Raw genomic sequence first — 26471 nt, 5'->3', positions numbered from 1 at the left:
CCTCTACCGGTTCACCGGCAGGCTCGCCAGCTGCTTCTCCACTGAAGTCCAGCTGGTCCTCCCCATCCCATGCTTGTCCCACACCTATCAAAACCACCCTGGGAGCCCCACCACCCATTCCTACCCTGTCTTCCCCGGCTAAATCAGTTAGCGATGCCGTATCTTCATCTCCCATTAGGTCTTATAGGACTATGGCTTCACCCATTAAAACTGTTGTTCAGCAGGGCCAGTACCCTGTCCAGGGGTCTGCCAGCCTGGTGTCCTCTGGGAGCCCATGTAAACCCGGCACAGACCCAGCATCTATCAAAAGCCTCGCTTCAGCATACACATCAAGGACTTCCCCACTCCACTCACTATCCAATGGTTCTGTGCCGGATAGGTCATCAGCTACTCTTACTACTCCAACGTCGCCAAAGACAACTGTCAACATGTACAATTCTAGTCTGCCTTTTAAAACTACCCTGGGGTCCACAACAGTGACAGATGCAGGGGCACCTTCCTTCTCTTCTGTTAAAACAATCTCCAGTCTGTCCTCAATGAAAACCTCTGTAGATTCAACACTAGGATCCCGAGGAGGGAGGTCATCCCTCTCATCTCTCTCCTCAACCGGACAGACCACCATTGCCTCCTCGGAATTGTCCATGATGAATGGATCAGTCTCACCTGTTAAATACCCATCCTCCTCCTCCACCCCCTCATCCCCCTCTTCTCGCCTTCTCTCGGAGAGGAGTAGCAGCCTTCAGGAGAGGATCCAGGCCACCACCCAGGCAGCAACCTCCAGTGTCAGCGCAGCCATAAATGAAGCCATAAACTCATGCTCTGTGTCAGGCTATGGCACACTTAAATCACTGTCCTCCTCACGTAGATCTGCAACAGCTAGCTCTGCTTATGGGTCTCTCAGATCTGCAGCCACCTCCTCCAGTTCCACAGTTTCATGTAATACAATGACTGTCCCTGTGTATTCCCTAGTCAACGTCTTACCAGAGACCCCTGTCAAACCAGGGCCGGGGTCTCTCAAAATGGCATTGCCCGATCCCTCCCGCGCTTCATCCTCCTCATCTTCTTTGTCTTCTTGTGTAACCTCATCGAAAATAAAATCCCAATTGAAATCCCCTCCGTTCATCACGCCACCCGTCATCCACCCAACTGCAGCTTCCAATCAGGAGATACTAAGAGATGTAGCGGACATGAAAGAGGATCTGATCAGAATGACAGCTATCCTCCAGACAGACACACGGACAGCAGCTAAAACTGTCCAAACATCACATACTGGCACTCCTAAAGAGACCAAGTTAGAGGATGAGGAGACATTTACCTTAGTTGAGAAAGTAAAAGAGGATTTAGTGAAAGTTAGTGAGATATTACAGAAGGACATCTTGAGTGAAGGTAAAGCCATGACAGCTAAAGAGAGAGCCTCAGAGGATGAATGGGAGGAGTTTTCAAAAGATGAGATTGAGGAGGCACAGAGAAGTGCCCTCTCAGAGTATCACCCACCTTTTGATGAAAGCACACTCCCATTCAAGCCCCACTCCATGCCTAGCAAAGACTTTGACTTGGCTAAAGTAGTCGATTATTTAGCAAATGACATTGGCGCTAGCTCTCTATCCAAAATGGCAGAGGTGAAATGTAGGTATGAGGAGGAGGCAAAGAGGGAGGGAGAAGAGAAACAGAAACGTGTTCTCAAACCAGCCATGTCATTACAAGAGCACAAGCTCAAAATGCCTCCGCCAGGCTCGGGCATGCGCACCTCTCCCTCAGAGAAGGACCTAAGCAAGCTTGCCGAATCATATCAAGGGACGGACGCTATTTTGGAATCACCTGAGGACTTGTCTCATGAGCAGGATAAGAGTCCCCTGTCAGACAGCGGGTTTGAGACCAGGAGTGAAAAGACTCCCTCTGCTCCTCAAAGTGCAGAGAGTACAGGACCTAAACCTTTATTTGCAGACTCTCCCATCCCTCCCTGTGTAACTGAGACCAGGACTGAAGTGGTCCACATTAGGAGCTATGAGCAGCCTGATGAGCCTTGTGAACCTGTACTGATGGAAGAGGCTGCGTCTGCTATTCCTTGTATAGAACCAGATACAGCCTCACCTACCTCCATCAAAGACAAAGTCAAAGCGTTACAGCTGAAAATGTCAGAAGAGGACTCCATGGTGAGCAAAAGCATGTGTCTTAAAGAGGAGACTCATATTACCACTACTACTAGAATGGTCTATCACAAGCCTCAGCTAACTGATGGAGCAGAGAGGATAGAGGAAGGTATGTCAGTTAGAGATATTATGAAAGCTTTCCAGTCAGGTAGGGACCCGTCTAAAGAACTAGCAGGCCTTTTTGAACACAAAGCAGGCCAGGATTCTGTCAAAGGTGATGAGCTGACTCCTAGATTCCTTGACAAAGACGTTAAATCCAAACCCAAAGTGGAAAGGATAATAGAAGTTCATATTGAAAAGGGGCACAGCACAGCAGAGCCGACCGAGGTTATTATCAGGGAGACCAAGAAACACCCTGAGCTCTATGTCTATAAAGGGGACCGTGGAATAAAGGAACTTACTGATTATGATGAGGCCCAACAGGAAGAAGAGGAGCTTACTGCCGAGGAATCCCTGCCCTCCTTCCTGGAAACATCTCGTGTTAACACCCCAGTGTCGCAGGAGGAGGACAGCCGCCCAAGCTCTGCCCAGCTGATTACAGATGACTCGTATAAAGCCCTTAAACTATTGAGCCAACATTCTATAGAATACTGTGATGACGAGCTATCAGATATCCGAGGGGAGTCATACAGGTTTGCTGAGAAAATGCTCCTCTCAGAGAAACTAGACACCTCATCACTGTCTCACTCTGACACAGAGGATTCAGCAATGATGACCGACCAAAACCGCCACCTAACTTCTGAGGAGAGCGGCGGCCGCAGCACAGAGAGCATAAGTCAACAGCGTGGAAGCCCCAAAAAAGAGTTTATTTTTAAGTCAAAAGATGGGTCCCCTAAATCAGGTAAATTCTCCTTACACAGGGATGAACAGTCTCAGTTTGATAAGGTGACAGTACTACATTACTCCACAGAACAGGGCAGCCCTAAACATGCAGTTTGGATGCGATTCACAGAAGATAAACACGACAGGAGCAGGGATAAGCTCCTTTACGAGGACAGGGTGGACCAAACTGTTAAGGAAGCTGAAGAAAAACTCAGTGAGGTGTCGCAGTTCTTCCGCGACAAAACAGAAAAGCTCAACGATGAGCTGCAGTCCCTGAGAAAAAGCCTGTGAGGAGAGAGCCAAGGGAAACCAGGTCTGGGCCTAGCTCAACCTGCAGTAGCCCTGAGAAAACACAGCAGAAACCCAAGGCAGGAGGAGAGGTGTGGGGTAAAAGCAAGCTCAGGGAGCCCTCTGTTGGCAAAATGTTTGGTAGCACCACTGCAACTGAAAAGAAAGGCTCTAGTTTACCAAGCAGTCCTGAGCGAAGTGTGTTCTCTCGTCTCAGTGAGGATAAAATTAAACAGACCAAGACAAGTGAGTCTGAACCCTCATCTCCTGTTCAGGTGAAATCAACATCCAAAGTCAGCTCTGTGAGAATGAAGTTTGAATCTGAGGCTCAGAAACAAAGTCAATCTAGTCCAACAAAAACTCCTCCACCAGTGCAGCCAAAACCTTCAATGAAAAAACTACAGGAGAGTAAACTTCCTGTTTACCAGATTTATGCAGGAGGAAAAATATCAAAAGTATCTGAGGCCTCAGAGGAGGGAAGCCCAAAAAAGGATGTTGAGAAAGACAAAGGAGCTGCCACAGATACCAGTAAACCTGCTTTGACATCATCACCATCTCAGGCCCCAAAACATACGGGAGACAAGCTGTCAAACAAAAACATTCCAGAGGCCTCCCTTCAAAGACAGTTGAGTGAAACTGAGAAAGACAAAGCAAAGAATAAAGGGAAAGATATCAATACCACTGTTACTCAGGAAATTAAAGATAGCAATAAAGGTCAAAAAGTTCAAACATCTCCAACTGCCATTCCAGACACTACCATAGAGAAAGATAGTAATGCTGAAAAATACCAACAAGACAGAAAAAGTGAACCTGCCTCCAAAGAAGTGACACCTGAAAATGAGGAACCATTAAACAAAAACCTTAGAAAAAAGACAGAATCTCAAATTCCTGTTAGGACAGCATCTATTCCCCTAGATAATGACCCCCCAAAGAAACAGACAGTAACTAAACCTTCACAGATACCTACATTATCTAAGAACAAAATACAGACTAGCCCTGAGACAACCCCAACAAAAACAGAGGAAAATCTGACAAACAAAACGTTTGAAATTCTAGATAATGCACCCAAAGATTCTAACTCGAATAACCTCCCCAGCCCTAGAGAAACACTCGAGAAAGTCTTAGCCCCTCCAGTTGCTTCAACAACCAAAGAGAATTTCAAGGGCATCAAAACGCTACCTGTTTATGTTAGTGTCCAGGTGGGCAGGCAGGCAGAGAGGGAGGCCAGGGGGACAGTGTACACAGTCAAACAGAAATCCAGCTCAGCACTCAGCCCCATAAGCCCAGATGATGACACACTAGAACAGGTCTCTTTCATAGACAGCTCAGGGAAAAGCCCCCTCACACCAGAGACCCCCAGCTCTGAGGAGGTCAGCTATGACCTCACGTCCAGGACCCCTGATGGCTTCATGGGGTTCATGCCAGGGAAGCCCAGCCCCATCATGGAAGTGTCTGAGGAATCAGAGGAGGATGATGGGAAAACTAGTTTTTCTTTTAAAGAGGCCCTACCAGAAAGACCGGGTAGTAAAACAACATTTAATGCCTTTCAAGCTGACCTTGCTAATGCTAATCAGCAGGGAACAAAAATGCATGAGAACCAGCAGGAATTCGAAAACAATTTCAACCAGCAGGAAACAATAGTTAATGTCAGTCAGGGTGAAATAACAGAACAAGAGCAGCAAGCAGTCTCAAAAGACAAAGGTGTTGCATATATTGAGTTCCCTCCTCCTCCTCCTCTGGACTCAGCCTCAGAACAATCAGACACAGAGAGGAAAGGTTCCTGTGCCTCTTCAGAGACAGAGACTGAGATGATGGAGGTGAATCTACAGGAAGAACATGATAAGCATTTTCTGACCGAGCCAATCATACGCATCCAGCCCCCCTCCCCTGTGCTTCCTGGGACGGACGACAGTCAATCAAATGCCGAAGAGGATGAGGATGAGGAATCAATCTTCCAGCCCATCCCCTGTAAGAAATTCACTTTCAAAGTCCCTGAGGAGGAGGAGGAGGAGGAGGAGGAGGAGAAGAAGAAGGAGAAAGAGAAGGGATCCAAATCCAAAAAACATGACAAGAATGGAAACAACAAAGAATCTCATGGTGGAACCAATGGCTCCAATGGTTCCAATGGTTCTAAAGGTTCTAATGGCAAAGGTGGGGAGGATTATGAATATGAACAAAACGGAAACGACCAGTCAATAACAGACTGTTCTATAGCCACAACAGCTGAATTTTCTCATGACACGGATGCGACAGAGATTGACTCCCTAGACGGATATGAGCTTCAGGATGAGGATGATGGCCTGTGTGAGCAGGCAGATTTAAGGCTATTTGGCCTTCCCGACAGCAGGAGAGACGTCTGGGCATCAGACACATTCAGGTCCCCTGACCGCTCTTTCCCCCAGACCAAACTGGAAGTTATCGAAGAGGAGAAAACCCCTGAGGAATGCCAAAAGGCTACTTCTAAAAACGATTCCCCCTTAGATGGTGGAAAACTTGAGGGTGTTTGTAAAGATGGGGTTAAAAACCAGGAGCAAAAACCCTCAGATAAAGAGGGATTCTCGGATACTTATTTTAGTTATAAACTAGAAGAAGAGTTTAACTCTCCTTTTAAGACTGTAGCCACTAAAGGGCTGGACTTTGATCCCTGGCCCAGTAAAGGTGGAGAGGACGAGGTCGTTGACATGGCAGGGACACGGGACAGCAATGGTGAGCCTAAGCCATTCGGACTGGCAGTCGATGACCAGTCTCAGGCCACAACACCAGACACTACCCCAGCCCGAACACCAACGGATGATAGCACGCCGACAAGCGAGCCAAACCCGTTCCCCTTCCATGAAGGGAAGATGTTTGAGATGACGCGCAGTGGTGCGATTGACATGAGCAAGAGGGACATGGTGGAGGAGAGGCTCCAATTTTTTCAGATTGGTGAGCATTATCACTCAGCAGGCAGATACAGCGTCAGGGCCTCAGAGGTAGAAACCTCCTCACAACAGACACAGAGCGATCAGGTTAACACACAGGCTCCCACAGATACATTACCAGCCCCTCAGGTCTCCATTCAGACTACTACTGTCCGACTAGACAGATCAAATGGGACTGGCAGCAACAACACATGCAGAGAGTCAACCTTAAGCAATGAGTCTAAAGTTTCCACTTTTAGAATAGGATTCAAGTCGTCATCTGATAAAGACTCAGATTTTTCAAACAGCAGTTCTAGATGTAGAACACCAGGCACTTTTGATAATTCTAATTACACAACCTCAGGAACAACTGTAGATAATTCTTATTCTGTAGCCTCATACTATTCAGATTATTCCAACTCTCAAACATCGGGCATGACAGATTACTATTCAAATAACAGACCATCAAGCATCACAGATTATTATTCAAATCCCAGAATTCCATCAGATACATTAGAACAGAGGGACTTTTCAGAATGGACCAGAGAAATACAGAACACTTATTACCAAAGCACAGACTCTTCTTCCACACCTTCACAGCAGAACAGCAATCCCCAAACAGGGAACAGCAATAACAATAGCAACAACCTTGACTCCCATAACATCCATGCAAACTTCATTCATCCTGGCAGTATTGTGTTCAACTTGCTGTCCTCTTCAGAGCCCACTCTGCAGCAGGTCAGCAGGGTAGAAGCAGCCTTCAGCCAGCTAGAGGAGAACAGCAGGGAAGATAGGGTTGTTCCCATTGTAGCAATAACAAGCACAGGAGCCAAAGAGTTCAAAGGCCAGATATGCAAGTCCAGGTTACCTGTGAGGGCGCCTAGCTACAAACTATGCAGTGAAAGTCAACCAATAGGGATACACAAGGCAAAAGAAAATGTTAATAAACCACTAGTTAGGAAATGTGCAATTCATGTAGGCAGGGAAAGATTCGACCCTTTTGAGAATTTAATACCTAAATCTAGAATCCCAGTGATGAAGGCAAAGAAATGCTCTTCCTTTTTTTCGGTGCATAAACAGGTTCGAACCAGATCTGCGGTCAGTGATAGAAGCACTAAAACTGCCCAGGGTAATAGACAGCAAGTTAAAGACAGATCCAGCATCAAACCCAGCCACAGTTTAGTGAAAACCCCAGGCAGAGGTAGTACCACTCAGACAGCGAGAAAAAACAACATCATGGCCTCAGAAAACCTTAAAACTAAATCCGTCAGTAGCCAGGTAGCCAACCCTATGGACCAAACCCTCCCCAAGGAGGGAGAGACAAAGGTAGAGGGGAAAAAACTGCCCAATGAGGATGAAGAAAGCAGCAGCTGCAGCCTCAGCACATCCAGGAACACTTCGTTGTCAGAACCTTCTAGAACTTCTAGGGCTTCTAGAAGTTCCCGCCCTTCCCCCACCTCCACCTCCACCTCCACCACCATCACCACACCAACACGGTCCGCTAGAGGCGTGAGAGCTGAGGTTGAGCAGGCCGACAGTGAGAGGATGAGGAGGAGCAGGAGGAAGAGTAGGCGGACACTTGGAGGGAAGGAGCAGAAGGAGAAGGAGGAAGGGAGTCAGGTTGATCAGCCAATCACGGCTCCTGTCACGGAGAACGAGACTAGTTTGTAAACTCTTTCTAAACCCTTGTTAATCTTTAACTATCTTTCTATATGAGATGCATGTAGCTGTTGTGGGTGCTTTGTGATGTGATGTTTTAAGTGTAGCTGTCACTTCTTCCTGTCATTCTCGTCATCTCTGTCCTGTGCCGTCTGAATTAGATGTAGAGATCAAGCTTAAGGATGCAGAGTGGGAAATTCACAGCAGAATTGACAATAAACAAAATGTATCCCTGGATTGAGCAGAAGAAAAAGGGGTTTTCTTAATTCTCATGTTGTTAGATAGGGTAAAAGCCATGCAAAAATATGTTAAAGATGCTGTTAGGGAAAGGCGTGACAGTAAAAGTATGATTTTGGTACAATCATCTCAACAAAATAACGACCAACTAGTGAGGTGTACAACAGACAGACTAGCCCGACTGCAACAAGTGAAGCATTTATTAACGTTGTCAGCATGTTCAAAAAAGATACCAGTTTCATTTCAGTAATATCAGCAATCACTGCCAGTGAATGAGACACCAATCCTCAGATCAGTATGATCAAATGATCAATATAATAGAATCTGGTTCCCTCTCCCTATAGTAAATATAGCCACGGTGCCTGTCTGAATGTGTTATGTTCAGCAGTAGGCTGCAGACTCTGTTTGAACATCTTTGGTCTTTGGACATTAGCTTGCTAGTAAGCACACTTTAGGGGCTAAGTTAGCAATATACAGTCCATTTCTATTATGATAGGGTCTCATAGGCTACCACATGCATGCCCAGTTTCATTCCACACTGAAAAGACTGCCTAGCCTTGCAACTCTGACTGTCTAACACCACATGACACAACACAACACCACACCACTCAACCTACTGTAGACATGACTGAGACTTAGATGTAAACAAATGTGTCCGAGCGTGTCGGAAATGTGAAGTCGTGTTTGTTCTGGTCTGCTTGCCTGGTTTGTAGATATTATCTGGTGGTACTTTTGCTCTCCGTGAACACTGTGAAAACAATTCAGTGGCTAAACTTGATAATTACATGTACGCCAGCTGCATAGGGTGTTAACTCAATCCAAAATAACGATTGTCAGTGATCCAATGGGAATACCCAGTGAAGTTGGATTACTTATGATTTCAAGTTGAAGTCATGAATTGTTTTATCGGTGGTGGGCGGGTTGTTGCCTGATGGTAGATTGTTTATTGTGAGTGATATGACACAAAAGTCTAAATTCTAAACTCTTACTACTCTTACGACAACTACTACTACTACTCAACATTACAATATTTTAGTGTGCAAGTGTATAGTCTGTTAATGTGGACTTTTTTTCCCTTTTCTGGCCTCACAGATCCTCATGATTCTACCTTGTATGATCTGCTGCTAGTTCATATGCTATTCATTTTAATAGTGCTACCTAAAAGTATGAGTGAGATAGTCAATCTAGTTGTAATATGTTTCATGCTTACCTATCTAGTCCATTATTGCAATCAAAAGTTGAAGTATTTTCTCTGCCTATATCTAGTGCAAAATGGCCCCCGCTAGCCAGAGTTTGAATGCAGTCTAGAGGAGATGGTATGGAGATTTCAGCTAAGTAGCACTAGTGTCCCAAATCCTTAAATTCCTTCCCTAATTGCAACACTCTTGTGTCCCATCCAGAGGATGTGCTTTCATTTCAAGAAGCTTCATGCTTCAGAAACAAAAGATAGGCTCTAGCTCTATGGGGCTTCACTTACAAATATCCATTGTAAACTTTCAGTAAGTGGCTATTATCCAGAATTGACTGAATCGATGGGGAAAGTCTGGCCAGAACAGGACTTTTTCAGAGGCAAGTCCTGGGATAGTGAGCTAATGTTAGTCTTTTTTGTTTGTTGACTCATCTACAGTACAGTGTGTAATATGGATATCACATCAAAAGACGGTGACTCACAGGCTCTTTTAAGTATGTGGGCAACTGGACATTATTGGCAAACCAGATTAAAATAATGTCAACAGCCTGAAAAAAGACAAACTTTCAGTTCACAATCCCAATCAGTTTCTTTCATTTGATGTCATTGCTTCCCTTTGCTGCCTTTTTATGGCGGCCATTTTGTGTCTCTAGTGAGCACAATGTTTAATTCATTTGGGGATGTGAAATGGCACATGTGAAAGTGATCCATATTTGGACTGCGGTGGTTGTCATATCACATATGTTAATGGATTGTGCCCTGCCCCTCCCTGCTTCCTCGCTCTCCTCTGAACCACAGGCCCCCAGAGTCCCTGTGAGAGAACAGACCTCCGCATGGCAATAGTAGCCGACCACCTCGGACTCAGCTGGACTGGTGAGTCTACACACACACACACACACACACACACACACACAATTTCCCACTTCTTCCCACCTCTTAACACACATACACTATAAACACACGCACAAACACAATAACTCACATACAAGCTTGAGAGAATGCACGCATACAAATGTATTGTGATGATGGATAAGACATGGAGACAGCTGCAAGGCTGGAGTCTAATTACTCTCATTTCAGTCAATTCAATATCTAAATATAAACTGCAATTCCTTTGCTAATAATAGAGTATTCATTCTGTTATTCATACATTGAATATGATACTCTCGGACAGAAAAGTCTTCAATATTAGAATTTTGAAGAAAATCCACCTCTGAATGAATCAGTTGGACTGAGGCCATCTCTTAGAGGATTTGTATGGATACCAGTAGTTTTGCAATGTTTGTTGCCATCTACTGGGCATATAGTATAATGACTTCTTGACTGGGCAGTACTGCAGTGACAGGTGTATTCACACACATCCTGATAAGGTTCCATAAGAAAAACATATGTCAATGCATAAATACAGATATAAAACATAATTTAATCAAAGTAGGCTAATCATTATAAAATCCCAGATTACATTCTAACTTCAAAATAAAAATGTATGTCAACATATTTCATATATCATGTAACTCTTTATTGATACGTTTATTTTATAACCTACAAACATACTCAACATTAATTTGTAAAATTTAAACATGGCCACACTGAGTTGTATCGTGAGTGAAGGGCTGAAAAATACACACAGTAATATTCATATTATTCATATTGAGGGCAATGAGTATGAATGAAAATTGAAGGATACGCCACACGTCTTCTTCCCTGTCTTGTGTGTTTGTGTGTGTGTAAGCGAAATAGAGATAAAATTCTATTTTGTGCTGTACTTGATCAGTGATCAGGGCGTGGCCTCTGCAGTTTGCCCAACCCTGTCTGCCTGCACTGCAGTACTGCCTACGTGTGTGTGTGTGTGTGTGTGTGCGTGCGTGCGTGCGCGCATGTGTGTGCATGCATGTGTGCATGCGTGTGCGTATAATTGTGTGTGCACAAACAGGCATCCATCAGAATGCATCTGTATGGGTGTATGAGTGTGAATAATGTTAGCTGTGTGCCTGTCTGTCCAGTGCAGTGACTAAGTGAGTGAGTGCTCAGTAGAGGAAAGGAATCTAATCCATATTTAATGTGTGCTCCTGTTGCAGAGCTGCAGTGAACAAGTAGATTCAGTGCACATTATGCTTTCATGGTTTAAATTTATAGCCAGTGTGCCTGTCTGTACATGCAGCACTCCGCTCCACCGTAACCTACAGACTCTGTTTGCTATGCATTGCTTGGCAGGCAGTCACAGTCACATTTATTGTTGGAAGTGAGTGATTTTACTGTGATTTTTTACTTAGAACATGCTATTTGGTGGACACTTTAATCCAAAGTGCCTCACTGTGAGTACATACTGTACATTTTTAGCATGGGTGACCCCACAGGGAATGAAACTCCTAAGCCTTTTAGCTAGTAATTGTTGTGGTGTTTGTCTGTTGCAGAGCTGGCCAGGGAGCTGGATTTCTCTGTGGAAGAGATCAACCACATCAGAGTGGAGAACCCCAATTCCCTGACAGCACAGAGTTTCATGCTCCTAAAGAAATGGGTGCACAGGGATGGTAAAAATGCCACAAGTAAGTAGTCTGTGTGTGAGTGTGTGTCTGTATCTGTCTGTGTTTGTGTGTGAGGGAGAGGGACGGTTGTGGCTAAGCAGCTGCTGTAGCCACTCCCTAATTCTTGTACATTAAATGACTAGGACCATTTAGCACTGTTTTAGTTCAAATCCATGCCTCACTGACTAAGAGATAATATACTGTACATGAACATAGATATTTGAATTAGCATTTTATTAAAAAATGACTGACAATAATATGTTTTTGTGATATTATGTGACATTATAACACATGGTCCTTCGTTCAGTTCCATGTGTAAAAGCAATGTGAAACGTTATACAATTTTTGTCAATGTAATTTCTCTCTCTCTCTCTCTCTCTGTCTCCCTCCCTCTCTCTCCCTGTGTAGCGGATGCCTTAACCGCAGTGCTGACTAAGATCAATCGGTCGGATATTGTGACTTTGCTGGAAGGGCCCATATTTGACTATGGTAACATTTCAGGCACACGGTGTTTTGCCGATGATAACGCAGTATTCCTGGATCAGTCCGATGGTAAAGTGTAGCCCACCCTAGCTGAACTCTCTCAGTCTATCTCTCAGTCTTTCCCTTCACCCTTCTTCACCTCCTCTCTCAGCCAGATAGACAGACCTGTCTGTGTACACAAATACAGGGCCAATGAGGCTTGACGAAACAGTGGAAGTTAATGAAAGAACGAGGCTTGCTGAACCGAAATGAGTTAATCGACCAGCAGGTTCAGTGAACCAGTATCAGTTAATGGACCAACAGGCATTAATAATATTAGATTGAGTCATCTTTATTGTCCCACATGAAGCATTCACCCCAGTCGGCGTACTTGTTTTCCAACATGGGGCAGTGCAATTAATTTGTAGCACTCAAAGTCATTAGAATATAAATGGCAAGTATACAGTATGTTTTTTGATGATTATCAGTACATTTCACAGGCCCCCAAGATATATTACGATTACATCCAACATTATTGATTTTAATGCATAACAGTAGGAGACCATTTTGGTGGCATGAGACATTTAGGGGAAGTATGTTTGACTGTTTTTATATGTGTAAATATTCAAAAGCATGATTCTTAAGCAAACGTAAGCCTCTAATGAATCAAGACTCTGTCCCATCTGATGATCTTGTTGATTTGATGAGATGAATGAGGCTCATATTTCAGATGGGTGGGGGCATTGGTTCATGATTTGGTCAGCAATAGTTATGTTTATGTGTATGCCAGTTTACATGTTTTAAATTCCAACTGTCCGGTCTCTAACACATCTCTATTTGTCGATTTGTGTCTAATGTTATTATAAAATACATGAAAACATAATTATAACAATGCCATTATTAACAATAATGGCATGTTCGCTTTAAGCAGTATGGCAAATGCCTTTCTTTCTTGCTCTTTCTCTCTCTTTCTCTCCCTCTCTCTCTCTTTCTCTGTCTCTCTCTTAAATGAAAATATACTGTAGCATTGTAATATACTAGTAGCTATTAGGCTTTTCTGGTTATAATACAACCATTGAGGGCCATTTCAGACGTTGCATTAAAATGTGCCATTTGTTCCAGATAGTTAAGTATAAAATACAGGTTACAGGTTTTGAAGAGACCTAGCCTGTTTATTGTATTCCTCACTTGCAATGTCTGGGACCCAGGCACATTTAAACCCATTCATCTCATAATCTTATATATTTCCACTCTTTTCATGTGGAGAATCACTGGCACTAGACCTGCAGCCCATTTAGTATCTCATGGTCATGGTATCCAAAATGATTCCATTGTAGATCAAGGAAACAAAGAGCATCCCATAGCCCAGATGTTTTTTGGCAACGCAAATCAAATTAACTGTCTACTATGATCTGTAGTTGAACCATAGCCATGCATACTTACAGACAAATGTCTGAAATGGGCCTCATTGTGACTGCAGTTTGGATTCCTAAAATCATCTTAACACTAGGATCATTTTTATTATTCCATTGATTTACAATGGAGGAAACATGATCTTTGTGCAAAGATAATTTAAGGTGAAATCCAGGGGTTTTGACAGATAGATGGGTCGACAGATGGCATGGCTATGGCTTTGTGTCAATGGCTGCCTGCTCTAATGTTGTTTGCTTATGACAATACACTTTTAACACTCTTTTAATTGGTGGAACATTTTCAGCACATCCATGAATGTAGTTTGGGACAACAAATTGTGTTCATTTTTAATTCAACAGGTCTAAATAGCAACATTGTTTGCAAAAGTGTTTTGCACAATTTTAGCACATGTTGTGTTGATCCAGATGTGCTCTGTCCCAAATGACACCCACAGATCAGTTGAAAATGACACACCCTCTTCAAAAGTGTACAGTGTATAGTTCTGCTTCTATGTCACTGCTGTTAGCTGTACTGTACCTGTCATCTACTTGGTTCCTCTGAGCCTCCCAGCCTCTACGCTCTACTGTAGCTTCTCCTGCTTTGAGACCAGCAGACTCCCTGCCTCCCTCCTCTCTCCTCTCCTTGCTGCTGAGTGGCTAACTCCTAGAGCGACTTCCCCTGTCAGCTCTAAGGGCTACTAACCAGCTCATTTCCACCAATGGCTAACCTTCGCTCACTTCAACTGCTCATCACAAATGACTGCTTTTGGATCCAAGTAGTCATAGCTTCCGCTTTAAAACCTGCAGACCCCCTGCTTCTTTCTCTCTTCTCCTCTCTGCTGAATAGTTAACTCTGGTTAACTGACTAAAGCATAAGTGGAGAGCTACAACAACCCCCTCTGTCAGCTCTAAGTGCTAACTGGCAACAATCTCCCTCAGCTTCTACTTGAAAGCCTTGCAGGGAGCCAACAATTTCAAGCTTCTTCTGCTGAAGTTGCAAGATCACTCCTGCCTACTTCTGTACTAACTGGTTGGCCCCTACAGCTAACTAGCAGGCAAACGCATTGCATCTAATTAATTAGCTGCATCTTCTCCCACAAAGGACACCAGGCCAACTCCTTTCTCCTCCCTGCTAGGGGGCTTTAGCATTAGCATACCCCCAACCATGTGGCCCTCTCACGTTCCCTGTTACAACGGCTCATTTCCTCCATGAAAAATGGATTTGCTGCGTAACAAAGAACTCTGACAGACTTTTTGGATCACTAAATTTGACAATGTCACAATGTGATTTTTTTCCCCCAGTATTTTTTGTGCCTAATGAAAATTTTAAAACATATCTCATTGTCAGTCTGTGCAGCATTTTTCATGGATGTTGTTCCAGCAATTTGAAAGGGTGCCAATGCTAATGATGAAGACAGCCTGCTCTTGCTTATCAAGCTGTTGGCTATTGATTATTGAGGACTCTATAATGATACTGATGCACTAACAATTACATGTGACTCTGATGTGCTATACCTTAGCTTCTGCAGCTTCTGAAACATTCAACTGCCATCACTAACCATTCCATTCCATTGACTGTGCCTTCGTCTGTCCAGTATTCACATGCTGTGTTTATCCTTCCATCAAGTCTTGTCTAACAGTTGTTCTTTGTGTGTGTGTGTTTTGTTTTTACCGTGTCTCTTGTGAACTGTGATGGTTGTAATAGCTCCAAAGCTTCTTAGGTCTTCTACGTTCCCCCTGAGCCCCCGAACGTCCCAGTCTGCCGTCTCTCTCCCTGCCACCCCTCCCATCCATTACCTCCCTCATCCCTCCCATATTGCATCTTTACCTTTTCCCTCTCCGCCTGCTGACCTTCCCTCCTCCCCCTCCTTTCATTTTCCGCCCCCTGCTGCCACTCCTGTTTACCTCCTGCCTGTCGCTCCTGTTCTCCCTCATATCACCACTCTGCCTTACTCCTCTGTTTTTCCCCCCTCCCCTCGAATGCCTGTATTCCCTCCCTGCTCCTCATTCCTCTCTCTTCCTCCATTTGATCCTCCTCCTTCTCCTCCCCCTGTCCCCCGTTCTTCCTCCATTGCTCCACTGCCTTCTCCCTCTTCTCCTCTCAGTTCTGACTCATCTGATTCTTCCTCTCCCTCTTTTCCCTCTCCTCCTCCTCTTACTCCCCCCTCTCCCTCTCCTATGTCTGCTCCTTCCTCTCCCCCTCTTCCCTCCCCTCCTCCTCCTCTTACTCCCCCTCCTCCCTCTTATATGCCTGTTCTTTCTCCCCCCTGTCCTCCCTCCCCTCCTGTCCATACCCCTCTCTCCCCTCCTGTTCATCCCCCTCTCTCTCCTCCTCCCCTTCCGCCCACTTCTCCCTTGCCTTCACCTATTCCCTCCCCCCCCCCTTCGTCCTCTCCTCTTCATGTCCTTTGCCCTGCCTCTCCCCCATCTCATCCTTCCCCTTCTCTCCCTCCTCCTTCTCCTCCCTTAAATTATCACTCTCCCTCCCCCCCTTCGCCTCCCCCCTCCCCCCCGTCGTCTCCTCTCCCTCCCGGTGTCCCTGCTCACTTCCGGCGTGATCGTTCAGTTCCTGAGGTCTATATCTAGATGCCAATTGGTTGCGCTGCTCTTCTCTGCCTTTTTTAGCTCAACACAACTAACCTGCCTGGAATATACTCAAGCCTTTGCTCATGTTGTTGATATACATTCAATTACATTGGTATTGAGACAGTGAGCTGAAGTCAGGCTCCTTTTTTTGTTGTTATCACTCTTTTAACATGTTTTAATGAAAACCCATCATCCTCTTGCCTCCCTCATCTTTTGATGACTAGCTCATATTACACTGTGGATGAGCCAGTAGCAAAAAAGACCAACTTTATTTCACCGTCCCAATACTCAACAGTAGAAAACAGACTGAAAACAGTAGAACTGAGACTGAGCCATTTGGCTTGCTAAAACTTAAGTGCTGGGCCTGAAGTAAGTGCTTTTGTGAAAGACCGGGCTGCCTAAGTGCAACGTTTGAAACATAACCAGGACCTTTTTTGATATCTGAAGATTTACAGATGACATTAGTATAGTGTATGTACATTTTAATATGTATATGTGAAGTTTGTATCTTGCATTTTATATTTTGTCTTTGGTACTTCCATTTCTTTGTTCTCATCTCCTTGTGATGGTTATGTGTGTCTACTCAGTAGCGCTGGTTCAGAAGTCACACTTCAGTCCTCACTGCTTGTTTGACAAATATGTTAAAACATCACATTTCTTAAAGTAGATGAAGAATCCTTAAAATGTGTTTGATATTAGGTTAAACCAGCGTGACTTTTGAACGACTGCTAACCTTAGCTATTACAAGTGTGTCTAGTTAAGTGTCACCTCATCTCATCCCCTTCGACACTCTACTTCTTCCCCCTCCCTCCCTCTGTCCCTCTCTCCCTCCATCTCTCCCTCCCTCCTCCCTCCCTCTTTCCCTAATCCTTTACCTCCCCCCATCCACTCAGGATACCACAACATAGAGCTGGAGCTGCAGACCCCCTCAGACCTGAACTACCAGCCCCCTACCCCGCTGCGCTCAGACAACTTCTTTAGCGAGGGCGATGCTAGCCTAGACTCCCCTAGCAAGACCACCCTCACTAGGCCTAGTGACCTCTCCCTCACCCAGACCACCAGTACGTCCAGCAGCGACCCCCCTACGGTCGCCCCAGGGCCCGGCCCCCGCGCCCCCGAGCCCCCCACTGTGGTGGCAGAGGATACGTCCTTGGCCAGTGGAGGCAGGGGGAGTCAGTGTGAGGGCTCCATGGACGAAGACGCGGGGCTGAGCCAAGAGCGCACGGTTTCATACGAGTGGCCGGATAACGAGAGAAGAGCAGTAGCGGGAGGAAGACTGGGGACAGAGGAGCAAGCTGAGGCCTTAGAGACAGAGGTGAAGGCAGGGCAAGGCGTTGTTTCGGAGGGTCAGGCAGGGAACCAGGGAGTTTCTGCTAGAGGGGACGCGGCCTCAGACACCGGTGGAAGGGAGGAAGAGGAAGAAGAAGAGGAGGAGATGACCCAAGAGAGGCTACAGAGTCTGCTGGAGGATATAAAGCTGGAGGGAGGCTCAGAGGACGAGGAGATGACGGAGGAGAGGGTGAATGCCATTCTCAACCAAGTGCGGCAGGCAGAGAAAGAAATGTGTTCAGTTCCAGGCTGGCGCAGTGAGATGTCCAGCGTGGTGGTGGAGCCTCCATCCCCCGGTCACACCCCCGGCACTGAGGGATTCCATCCACAGCATGGCAGGTATGACTTCTTTACAGACCTGTCTGTCTCTATCATTTGTACAGATCTAGCCATCGTGGTAGCTCCTATTTTAATCTGCTTACATCACTTTGCATCACCCCAAAGAGGAATTGTTTCATTTACCATTACTTTTACTTCCTGGAAAACAGAGTATCTTTCATGGTGACCTCATGCTGCACTAGTATGCGTAAATGTACGTTTCTAATCAATAAAACCAGCAGATTTTTGAACAGTGCCGCCCCTCTGCACCCCTCTCATCAAATAAAATTGCCTTTCTCTCCCTGACTCATATTCCATTGGTTTTCAAAGCCAGGAAGTAAAAATGCCATTTCATGGGGTCTTTAAGAATTGATACCACTGCAGCAGAGTGATGGGACTTGTAATGTCTTGACTTGTAATGTCTCTCTCCCCCAACTCCAATAACGACGAATCCCAGCCTGTATTCAAATATAACTGACATTATCCCTAGTATCAGATGGCAGTACTAGTTTAATAATACAGTTAATATATATTATTTAAGGGATAATGTACAGAGAGCCAGTCATTATGGCAAAATAAGCCCCAGCAGGGCTTCAAGACCGCTATGCAAAGGCTCATACAAGTGGGTCATACGCAACGATTTTATTACAAGCTAAAGTTTACAAGCTTATGCCAAAAAAATAGCTGTTGGACTCTACGGGAGCGCTTCCTCAACGTATATTTTCTTCCCCCAGCCCTGACAGTCTAGCTGATTCTGCGGAAAGGGCCGAGGTTCAGACAGACAGGCAGAACGGAGGCCATGCTGACCCGGCCAGGGAAGGGAAGGAGAAGGAGGCCAAGAGGAAGGGATCTCAGGAGGACAGCAGCACAGCGGGACCCAGCGGAGGCCGGGAGGATGAGCACAAAGTCCAGGTGAGAGTCACTGTTCCAGATGGGGCAAGGATTCAAAAGGGTGCAGCAGGGTACATTTTAATTGGTTGAATTTATTTGGTATGTCTTATTGAAATTGATTTTGCCGTTTATTGACTTACACAAATTTTATACGTAAAGGTGGCTACCTATAGCTGTAGTCAACAGCACAGACGCACAAACACACACATCATGGTGTCTGCAGGTCCTGAAAAAGTCTCAAAAGGTTGATTACTGATTATTATTAGGTATGATTATCTAAATTCGAGGCCTGAATCCTTGAATACTGTTAGATGCACCTTTTGTCTTAAAGCTTTTGTCTTTTGTCTTAAGTCTTAAATACCGTTTTAGAGGTCTTAAAATGTTTGAGGTTTCTTAGTGTGTCATTTGTCTGGTGAGAAATCAGCCCAGTCATGCAGACCTATACTCTGATAGGATAACAGTTTTTATTTATTTATTTTTTTAATTTTCACATTCATTCCAGTGGCAAAATTGGCCTAATATTTCATTTTTGCTGGCATTAAAATGGTCTTAAAAAGTCTTAGATTTAACGTGATGAATCTTGCAGACACCCTGCACATGTACTCACACACACACACACACACTAGGTTTATTAATGGTATACTGGTACTGGGCTGCCTTCATCAGGGGGGTGGTAAAGCTGACCAGTCCAGCTCTGATGAGGAGACCACTGTCACCACCAAGGTGTACCGCAGACGGGTCATACTCAAGGTACCCGGCCTGGTGTGTGGACAACCCTAGGGAGTGTGTACTAGCATAAGCTCTGCGATTCTGTGTGTGTTTGTGTGCAAGAGAGTCAGGGAAAGATAGTGTGTGAACAATAAGGTATATAAGGTAAGATTGAGCGCTCCTGTGTGAAAGTGTGTCTGTCTGAGAGAAAGAGAGTGTTTGTGCATGTGGGGATGTGTTTGTGTACAGGTACATGCGTGTGTCAGAGAGTGTGTGGGACAAAGAGAACATGTTTGCGTGTGAGACTGTGTGTATATGTGTTTGAGAGAGTGTGTGTGGACATTGCCTGTGTTTATGCGTAAATGTAAATGTTTAGTTTTGCCTTAGCATGAACAGCCACTCACTGCCTGTCGATGTGAGCTACTATACCAGCAGCTGGCACACTCAACCTTGCTGCTTGGTGTGTGCCAGCATCGCTAGCCGGTTAGCGGACTGTTTAGCTAGCTGGCCGACTTGGCCACGCCGCGTGTTTGGCTACTATAGAATTCCCACAGGAACAGAAAATCTGACTAGGCATATGCGACCCAGGTCTGATGTGTGGCAGGGTGGCCTAGTGGTTAGTAGCTGAGAAACTTCAGAGGTCACATGTTTGATCTAATGTCAGCAACCATGTAACATGAGAACTGAACCCCTAACTGTTCACTCACTCTAAGTCATGCTGGATAAGAGCATCAGCTAGATGCCTAAAATGTAAATGTAATGTTTTCATTCCTGGTTTCACAAAACATCAGATTTGAGTTATGCGGATTTAAATTCAGATTCTCTGTTTCTGTGTAAAGGGAGCCCAATAGAAGCTTGTAGCAACTTATAATGTAATAACTGCCAAATAATTTAATAACTTGTCAAAATATAATAAAATGTCTCTCTAAAGGAGTAGAAATTGTAGTAAAGCCTGTTACTGTAATATATTGCCAGTTAATACTAATAACATTGCATTATTACATTAATAATGTGATGTTATTACATTTTCTGGCAATTTATTATATTAACAGATTTACTGTTTACTGCAGTTTTGAGTCGCTTAGTGGGACATTTGTATTATATTTGGCAAGTTATTACCTTACCCAGTAGTTATTGCATTATCAGTTGCTCCAATGCTTTTGTGTGGTAGGTATTACTGAGTGTGGTATTGCTGAATTATTTCTTGTGCATGGCGTAGGTTTGAATTGGTAAAGATAATAACTCAGTCTTCATCCTCCCACCAGCAGTGTGAAGTTTGAGAAAGTTTGAAGCTGAAAGTGTGAAGCGTTGTACATGCATCACTGTTTTTCCCGCTGAACCCATCTTTATTTTAAATTGTTGACTTCAGAGGCTTGCCAAGAAACTGTGGCACTAAACCAGAGATTGACATGGATATTGCATTTGAATAAATTATATTTCTTTTTCACAGTATAAATGCCTGTAAAACAGTAAACTTTGCTTGCTTATGGTCTCACCGTGTCTTCTCTGCGTCTGCAAGCTTGTGTTTTGAGCTTTGTGGAGGAGCCATATTAACATATTTGATGAGTTGGCCTGCTTAATGCACTAGCGTTGGTTGGGTTTCCCAAAATATCTAAAAGTCTAAAGCTGACAGTTTGGGAATTTGAATATAAGCAAAAAGCTTCTGTAAGGGGTTTGATATGTAGACTGACAAATTAGCTTTTTCCAATGTTCTTAACCTGGTGTAACTCAAAATATCTAAATATCTTTTATGAGGTTAAATATTTTACAGCTTAAAGTACATTAAGAAGTCATGCATTCATAATTTTTCAAATCTCCATCCATGATCTTAACAATGGGAAACCCGTTCCTGCTGTGGCAAGCAGGCTGATGTCTGTTTGGATATGTTGCTTTTTTCTAAATGACTAATAATACCGTTAACCATTAATATTAAATATACTTCTCCAACTTCTTCCCTCCCTATACCTCTACCTCTCCATCCCTCCCTCCTGTCATCTATCACTCCCTCAACCTTACATCCACCCTGCACCCCAGGGAGAGCAGGCCAGAAACATTCCTGGAGAGTCAGTGACAGAGGAGCAGTTTACAGATGAAGACGGGAATCTGGTCACCAGAAAAGTAACCTTCATCACCTTCCTCCATTACCTGCCTCATCCTTACTCTATATAACCTTACACACACGTACATACACACACATACACACCCAAATAACATTTTTAGTGGGGTGCTCTGAACCATGTGAGACATACACAGTCACACACACACACGCATACACACACAGGCTGTAGCTCTCACTCTCCTTTCCATTGATTCTCCACACACACTCCTTTCCTCCCCTCCGTCCCCCATCATCTCCCCCTGACATGCCTCTGTAACGCCCCCGACAGGTGATCAGGAAGGTGGTGCGCCGCGTGGTCACCTCCGAGGAGAGGAGGGAAGGAGGAGGAGAAACAGTCTCAGAAGGAGGAGAAGGAGGTGGTGGTGGTGGTGTTGGTGGTGGTGTAGCGGCAGGTGGAGCAGACACTTCTTCTTCAGCAGGAGGAGCAGCAGGAGCAGGAGGGGGGAAGGGCAGGAAGAGGGGGAAGCGCTCCCGGCAGGGCCAGAGGGCAGATCGGCCTGAGGAGGAGCAGAGGAAGGAGGGGCCTGGGAGCTGTAAGGGCCAGAAGACTGAGGTTGGCGCCCGACCTAGCCAGCTGAGCTATCCTGGCCCACTGAAAGCATGGGCCATGGACTCTGTTTCCCAAAAACAAAATCTTGGCACAAGGATTTACACAGGAATAGAAATACATTTTTAGTGCTGTGCAGTCCAGATATAAAGGTTTTCTGGCCTGCAGAGGGTTAAAAGCCCACCTTCTGTTCAGTAGCGCACAGTGGAACTGGGAGGATAACAGTGCTAAGATGCTTTTGGGAATACAGGTCCTGGTCAGATAGATCCACATTAGCATACAGCATTAGGCAAAGATGCATTTTAACAATATAAATATGTATTAGATCGTGTAGTGTAAATGAACACAGGCACCAAAAACCACAATCATTTTTATCTTGTGCCACAGACTTGATCATTTCATGGAGGGTTTAAGAGGGAGAACCCATATGAAATTGGACTTTTACCCGTTGAAACAACCATAAATATTTGTGCCACGAGTTAAAATTTAAAAGAAGTTTGGTCTCTGTATTATAAGGTTAATACACATCTATAATACCAGCTATTTGGGTCAGTTTGTTCATAATCAAGCCCTTTTCACCCAGAAAGTATCCCTGGTGGTCTATAACATGTTTCACCCAGGTTTAACTGGGCTAGAGGCTGCTTCACAGCTGCACATCCAGCTAAACCCTGTTCTGGAGGAGAGTTCATCTGAGCTGTATGCTGTTATGCTAGTGTGGATAAATGGAATACAGCCATACAGTGTGTGGAGTGCTGTGGCATGGAGTGACAGTGTCACGACAACCAACAACTCAGAGTGTATGGTCTGATCGGCACTATAGACGGTTCTGAGGTTTGCAGTGTTTGTACTGTGTGTGTGTGTGTGTGTGTGTGCGTGCGTGCGTGCGTGCGTGCGTGCGCGCGTGCGCGTGTGCGTGCTGTTTTCAATTCCAACTAATTAAAAAAAATAGAAGAAAATAGAAAAATAGAAAATAGAAACACTAACATATTTCTCTCACTTTTAACTTGTTTATCTTTTCCAGCATGTCTCATGTTAGTTGCAAATGTATAGAAGTAGCAGTATTATACTTCTTTTTCTCTCCTTCATCTCATCTCTCTTCCAGTCAATCTGCTGATGTAGCTGAGCTGAACAGTTCCTGTGCCTCATAAACACACAATGGTGTTATTTAGCCGAAGCTCTATACTAACTGTCTTTTTCTTTCTCTCCCTCTGTCTTCCTCTCTCTTTTTCACACTGTCTCTCCCTCCTTCTCATCCTCACTCCCTCTCTCAACTATTTCTCCTTTGCTCTCTCTCTCTCTGTCATCTCTCTCTCTCTGCCAAGTCTGGAGAAGGAGCCAAGGGGAAACAAGGGAAGAAGAAGGGTCAGTCGTAACAGTGGAGTTCTCAGCTTAACCTGGTGAGTGACTAATAGCAGCTAGTGACAGCACTTTTATCCATTTATGAAGTACAATGTCAATAAATATCAATCTGTACAGCCAAAATCGTGACATGGGTCTAACGCAGTTTAGCACTAAGATGTTACACATTGCCTAATAATGTAATATTATCTTTAACCCTACAGTTAAGAACAGATTGAGAAATTACAATTAAAAGTGTCACTTCTGCAACTAGATTGTTGTTGCAGGCCAACTTGCCTCTTGTCTGAAGATTCGGCCTATATGAAAACGTTCTTGTTGGAAAAGTGACTCTAGTCCTGGGAAATGTAAAATACAGCATGGACACTACACAGTCCCTCACTTCAGTCTGTAATTATATGTAAATCATAACTGGTTTGTTGTGTTGAATATCTCTCAGTCCATGTGCAGGACCACACATTTTTGACTGAAGTCTGTAATGCTGAACCTCACCTTACCTTCCAGGTCCACGGACGTCTATTTGCGACATCACAAACCCTGGGAGGGAAAACTGACTGGAACCCTTGAAACACGGAGAGCCTGGTCAATCAGCCAAAGTGTGTCTGATGCTTTCACTTAAAACGCATGGTTTTCAGCAAGACAAACAAAACAAATTACTTTTATTTGATTTCGCATGAGCATGTCACCAAACTCACTTACTGTCGAAACGGCTAACAGCACCTACGGACACACAACGGGCGTGAGCTGGGACTTCCTGGTCATTGACAAATGAGAGGAGAGTTTACAACGATAGCCACGCCCCCCCGAAGGCATCTGTGACCAAAGATGGCACAAACAGGAAAACGCTGATTGTTGACAGATAAGGAAGACTTTTGAATCACTCTCTCAGACACTCCTTATATACGCCTTATATATTTTTCCTCCTGGACCCACAGTATTGGGATGTACCATGTGGTTCTTTTTTAAAAAATGAAATATAATAATAAATGGATGATTTTGTTGTATATAAATGACACTGTATAAAATCTACAAAAAAAAAAATCAGTAGCTTCACAGATTGTTTATGCACTGGTTGATTTAGCTTGATGAGAAGCTTTGCAGAGTCAGTGCATTTGGATTGAAAGGCCAACACTGTTTCCACTGTCATGAGATTCTCGGGTGTGTGACTCACATGCTCTTGCCGAATGAATAAAAAGAAAAAAAAAGCTGTATGTAAATGAGAAACAAACAAAAAAAAATATCTGCTTGATTTTAACGAAGGACATTTCTTTAAAGCCAACTGCTACTCTCTAAAATCCGCTCTGTCTGTGGAACATTCTTTGTCTTCAGAGTACTAATATTTTGCTGCATGTGATTTCACTTCATTTTAATGATTTCCTTTTTTCTCCTAATGCAAAACACTGTATTACGATTAGAGAGAGTTTGATGGTACTTCTGTCCGTGTGAGCACTCATAACTCGACCATTTGTCATCTATAACTGTTTTTATTTTAGTTTTTTTTTTTTTTTACAAAGATGAGAACACACACACATGCACACTCCACACTTGAGTGGCGAGACAGCAGAGCTTCATTGTTATGCTTCAGGAAGGTACTTTCAGATGCAGTTTATGCCTCTGCAACCTGCAAGCAAAGAAAAACCCCCATGAGAGCTAATGTACCCGAATGTAACCTGTAGACTGGCACATTGTGTGAGCTCCGAACTGCTAGCAGCCCCATGTGTGTAACGGCAAATAAGAACTAATTGTCTATTTGTAAGCCCATCATGTGTACTAGAAGTGTAAGTTTAGGCTCATAGGTCTGCTGTGGTTTAAAACGGGGACTGTTTTTATTTTGGGGGTTTGGTGACTTTAATCTTTATTTAATTGGTTGCATTTGCACAAGAATAGAAAATCTGTTTTTTAGCCCTGTGATCCAGATCCAATCCTTTTTATTAATGGCTAAACATGGATAAAACATATAATCTTGATCATAAGTGGTTAAAATTCAGATTTTCTGTTCCTGTGTAAATCATTTTTGAGGTTTTTTTTTTCATATAAGGCCACCCTAACAAGCATCCATTGTTGATGATAGATCCGGTACCAACATGTATGAAGAACCAACATAGCCTACACTGGATGATCCAAGTAATTATTTAAGCAGAAAATAAATTGTGTTTAAACTGAACCTCCCTGAGTCCATCTGTGTTTCTCCTTGTTGATCTTGTGTTGCTCTCTATCTCATAATTGCTGAATATAAATGCACAGAGGAATGACCAGTACTCACTTAACACAGCAACAGAAAAGCTGATTTAGCTATAATAATAAAGAACTGATGTTTTTAATGCTGCTGAACATGGAAATCCTATATGATCTCAGTCACAAAGGTTAGATATTGTATTTTACATAATTTCACATGATTCTTTCACATGAATCTTGAGGTGTTAAAATGCAACTCATTAACATGCAATCTTAAAACATTCAAATGCAACTCAGTGTTTTCCCCAGAGTGAATTTTCATGTGAGTTTGAAGTGTTGCATTAACACTAAATATTTCACCATGGTCCCTGCAGAAGTATGGTTTTTCTTCTGTGTTTCTCTGTATTTCAAGTTGATCCTTTACCACATACCCTGAAACTGAATCAATCTTCATTTCCAAGTCCTTGAATGCCATGTAAAATCAATTAATTACTGCTTTACCGCAGACATTGCAACTAATTATCCTCTATGGGAGTTAATGGGAGCTAATGGGAGTTATCAGACAGTTATTCTGGTATAGTAGTAGTAATAGTTCACAGACACTGTAATGGTATGGCTTGCTTCCCATGTGGATGCTCATGATTATGTAAACCTCTGTTTTGGCTCAAGTCTTCACCGCAGATGCTGCAATTTGCTGCTCTGACTGTGTGTGTTTTCATGTGCTGCAGCAGATTTTCATTGTGACAGAATTATTTACCACAGACAGAGCACATGTATCATTAGTTTCCTCTGTGATTT

The 26471-nt window shown here is 43.9% G+C and overlaps 1 protein-coding gene across 1 annotated transcript; it reads left to right on the top strand.

Annotated features, from left to right (window-relative positions):
- Positions 1-11: 11 nt before the first annotated feature.
- On the top strand, positions 12-25633 carry LOC139664402 (ankyrin-3-like; the record flags this gene model as incomplete). The annotated part of the gene is given in 14 exon segments (XM_071543216.1): positions 12-3240; positions 3243-3788; positions 4365-6232; positions 6884-7023; positions 7597-7727; positions 10044-10118; positions 11660-11791; positions 12179-12322; positions 17124-17898; positions 18612-18789; positions 21511-21594; positions 21864-22148; positions 23465-23539; positions 24003-25633. Coding segments are annotated over 13 exon segments (7638 nt in total), but the record flags the coding sequence as incomplete, so codon positions are not given.
- Between the last annotated feature and the right edge of the window lie 838 nt (positions 25634-26471).

Source organism: Centroberyx affinis, unplaced genomic scaffold, assembly GCF_046629955.1.
Source record: "Centroberyx affinis isolate AG114_WGS23_722 - 3 ecotype Tasmania unplaced genomic scaffold, CSIRO-AGI_Caff_v1 ptg004273l_1, whole genome shotgun sequence".
Taxonomy (NCBI): Eukaryota; Metazoa; Chordata; class Actinopteri; order Beryciformes; family Berycidae; genus Centroberyx; species Centroberyx affinis.
This window is presented reverse-complemented; position numbering and strand designations above follow the sequence as displayed.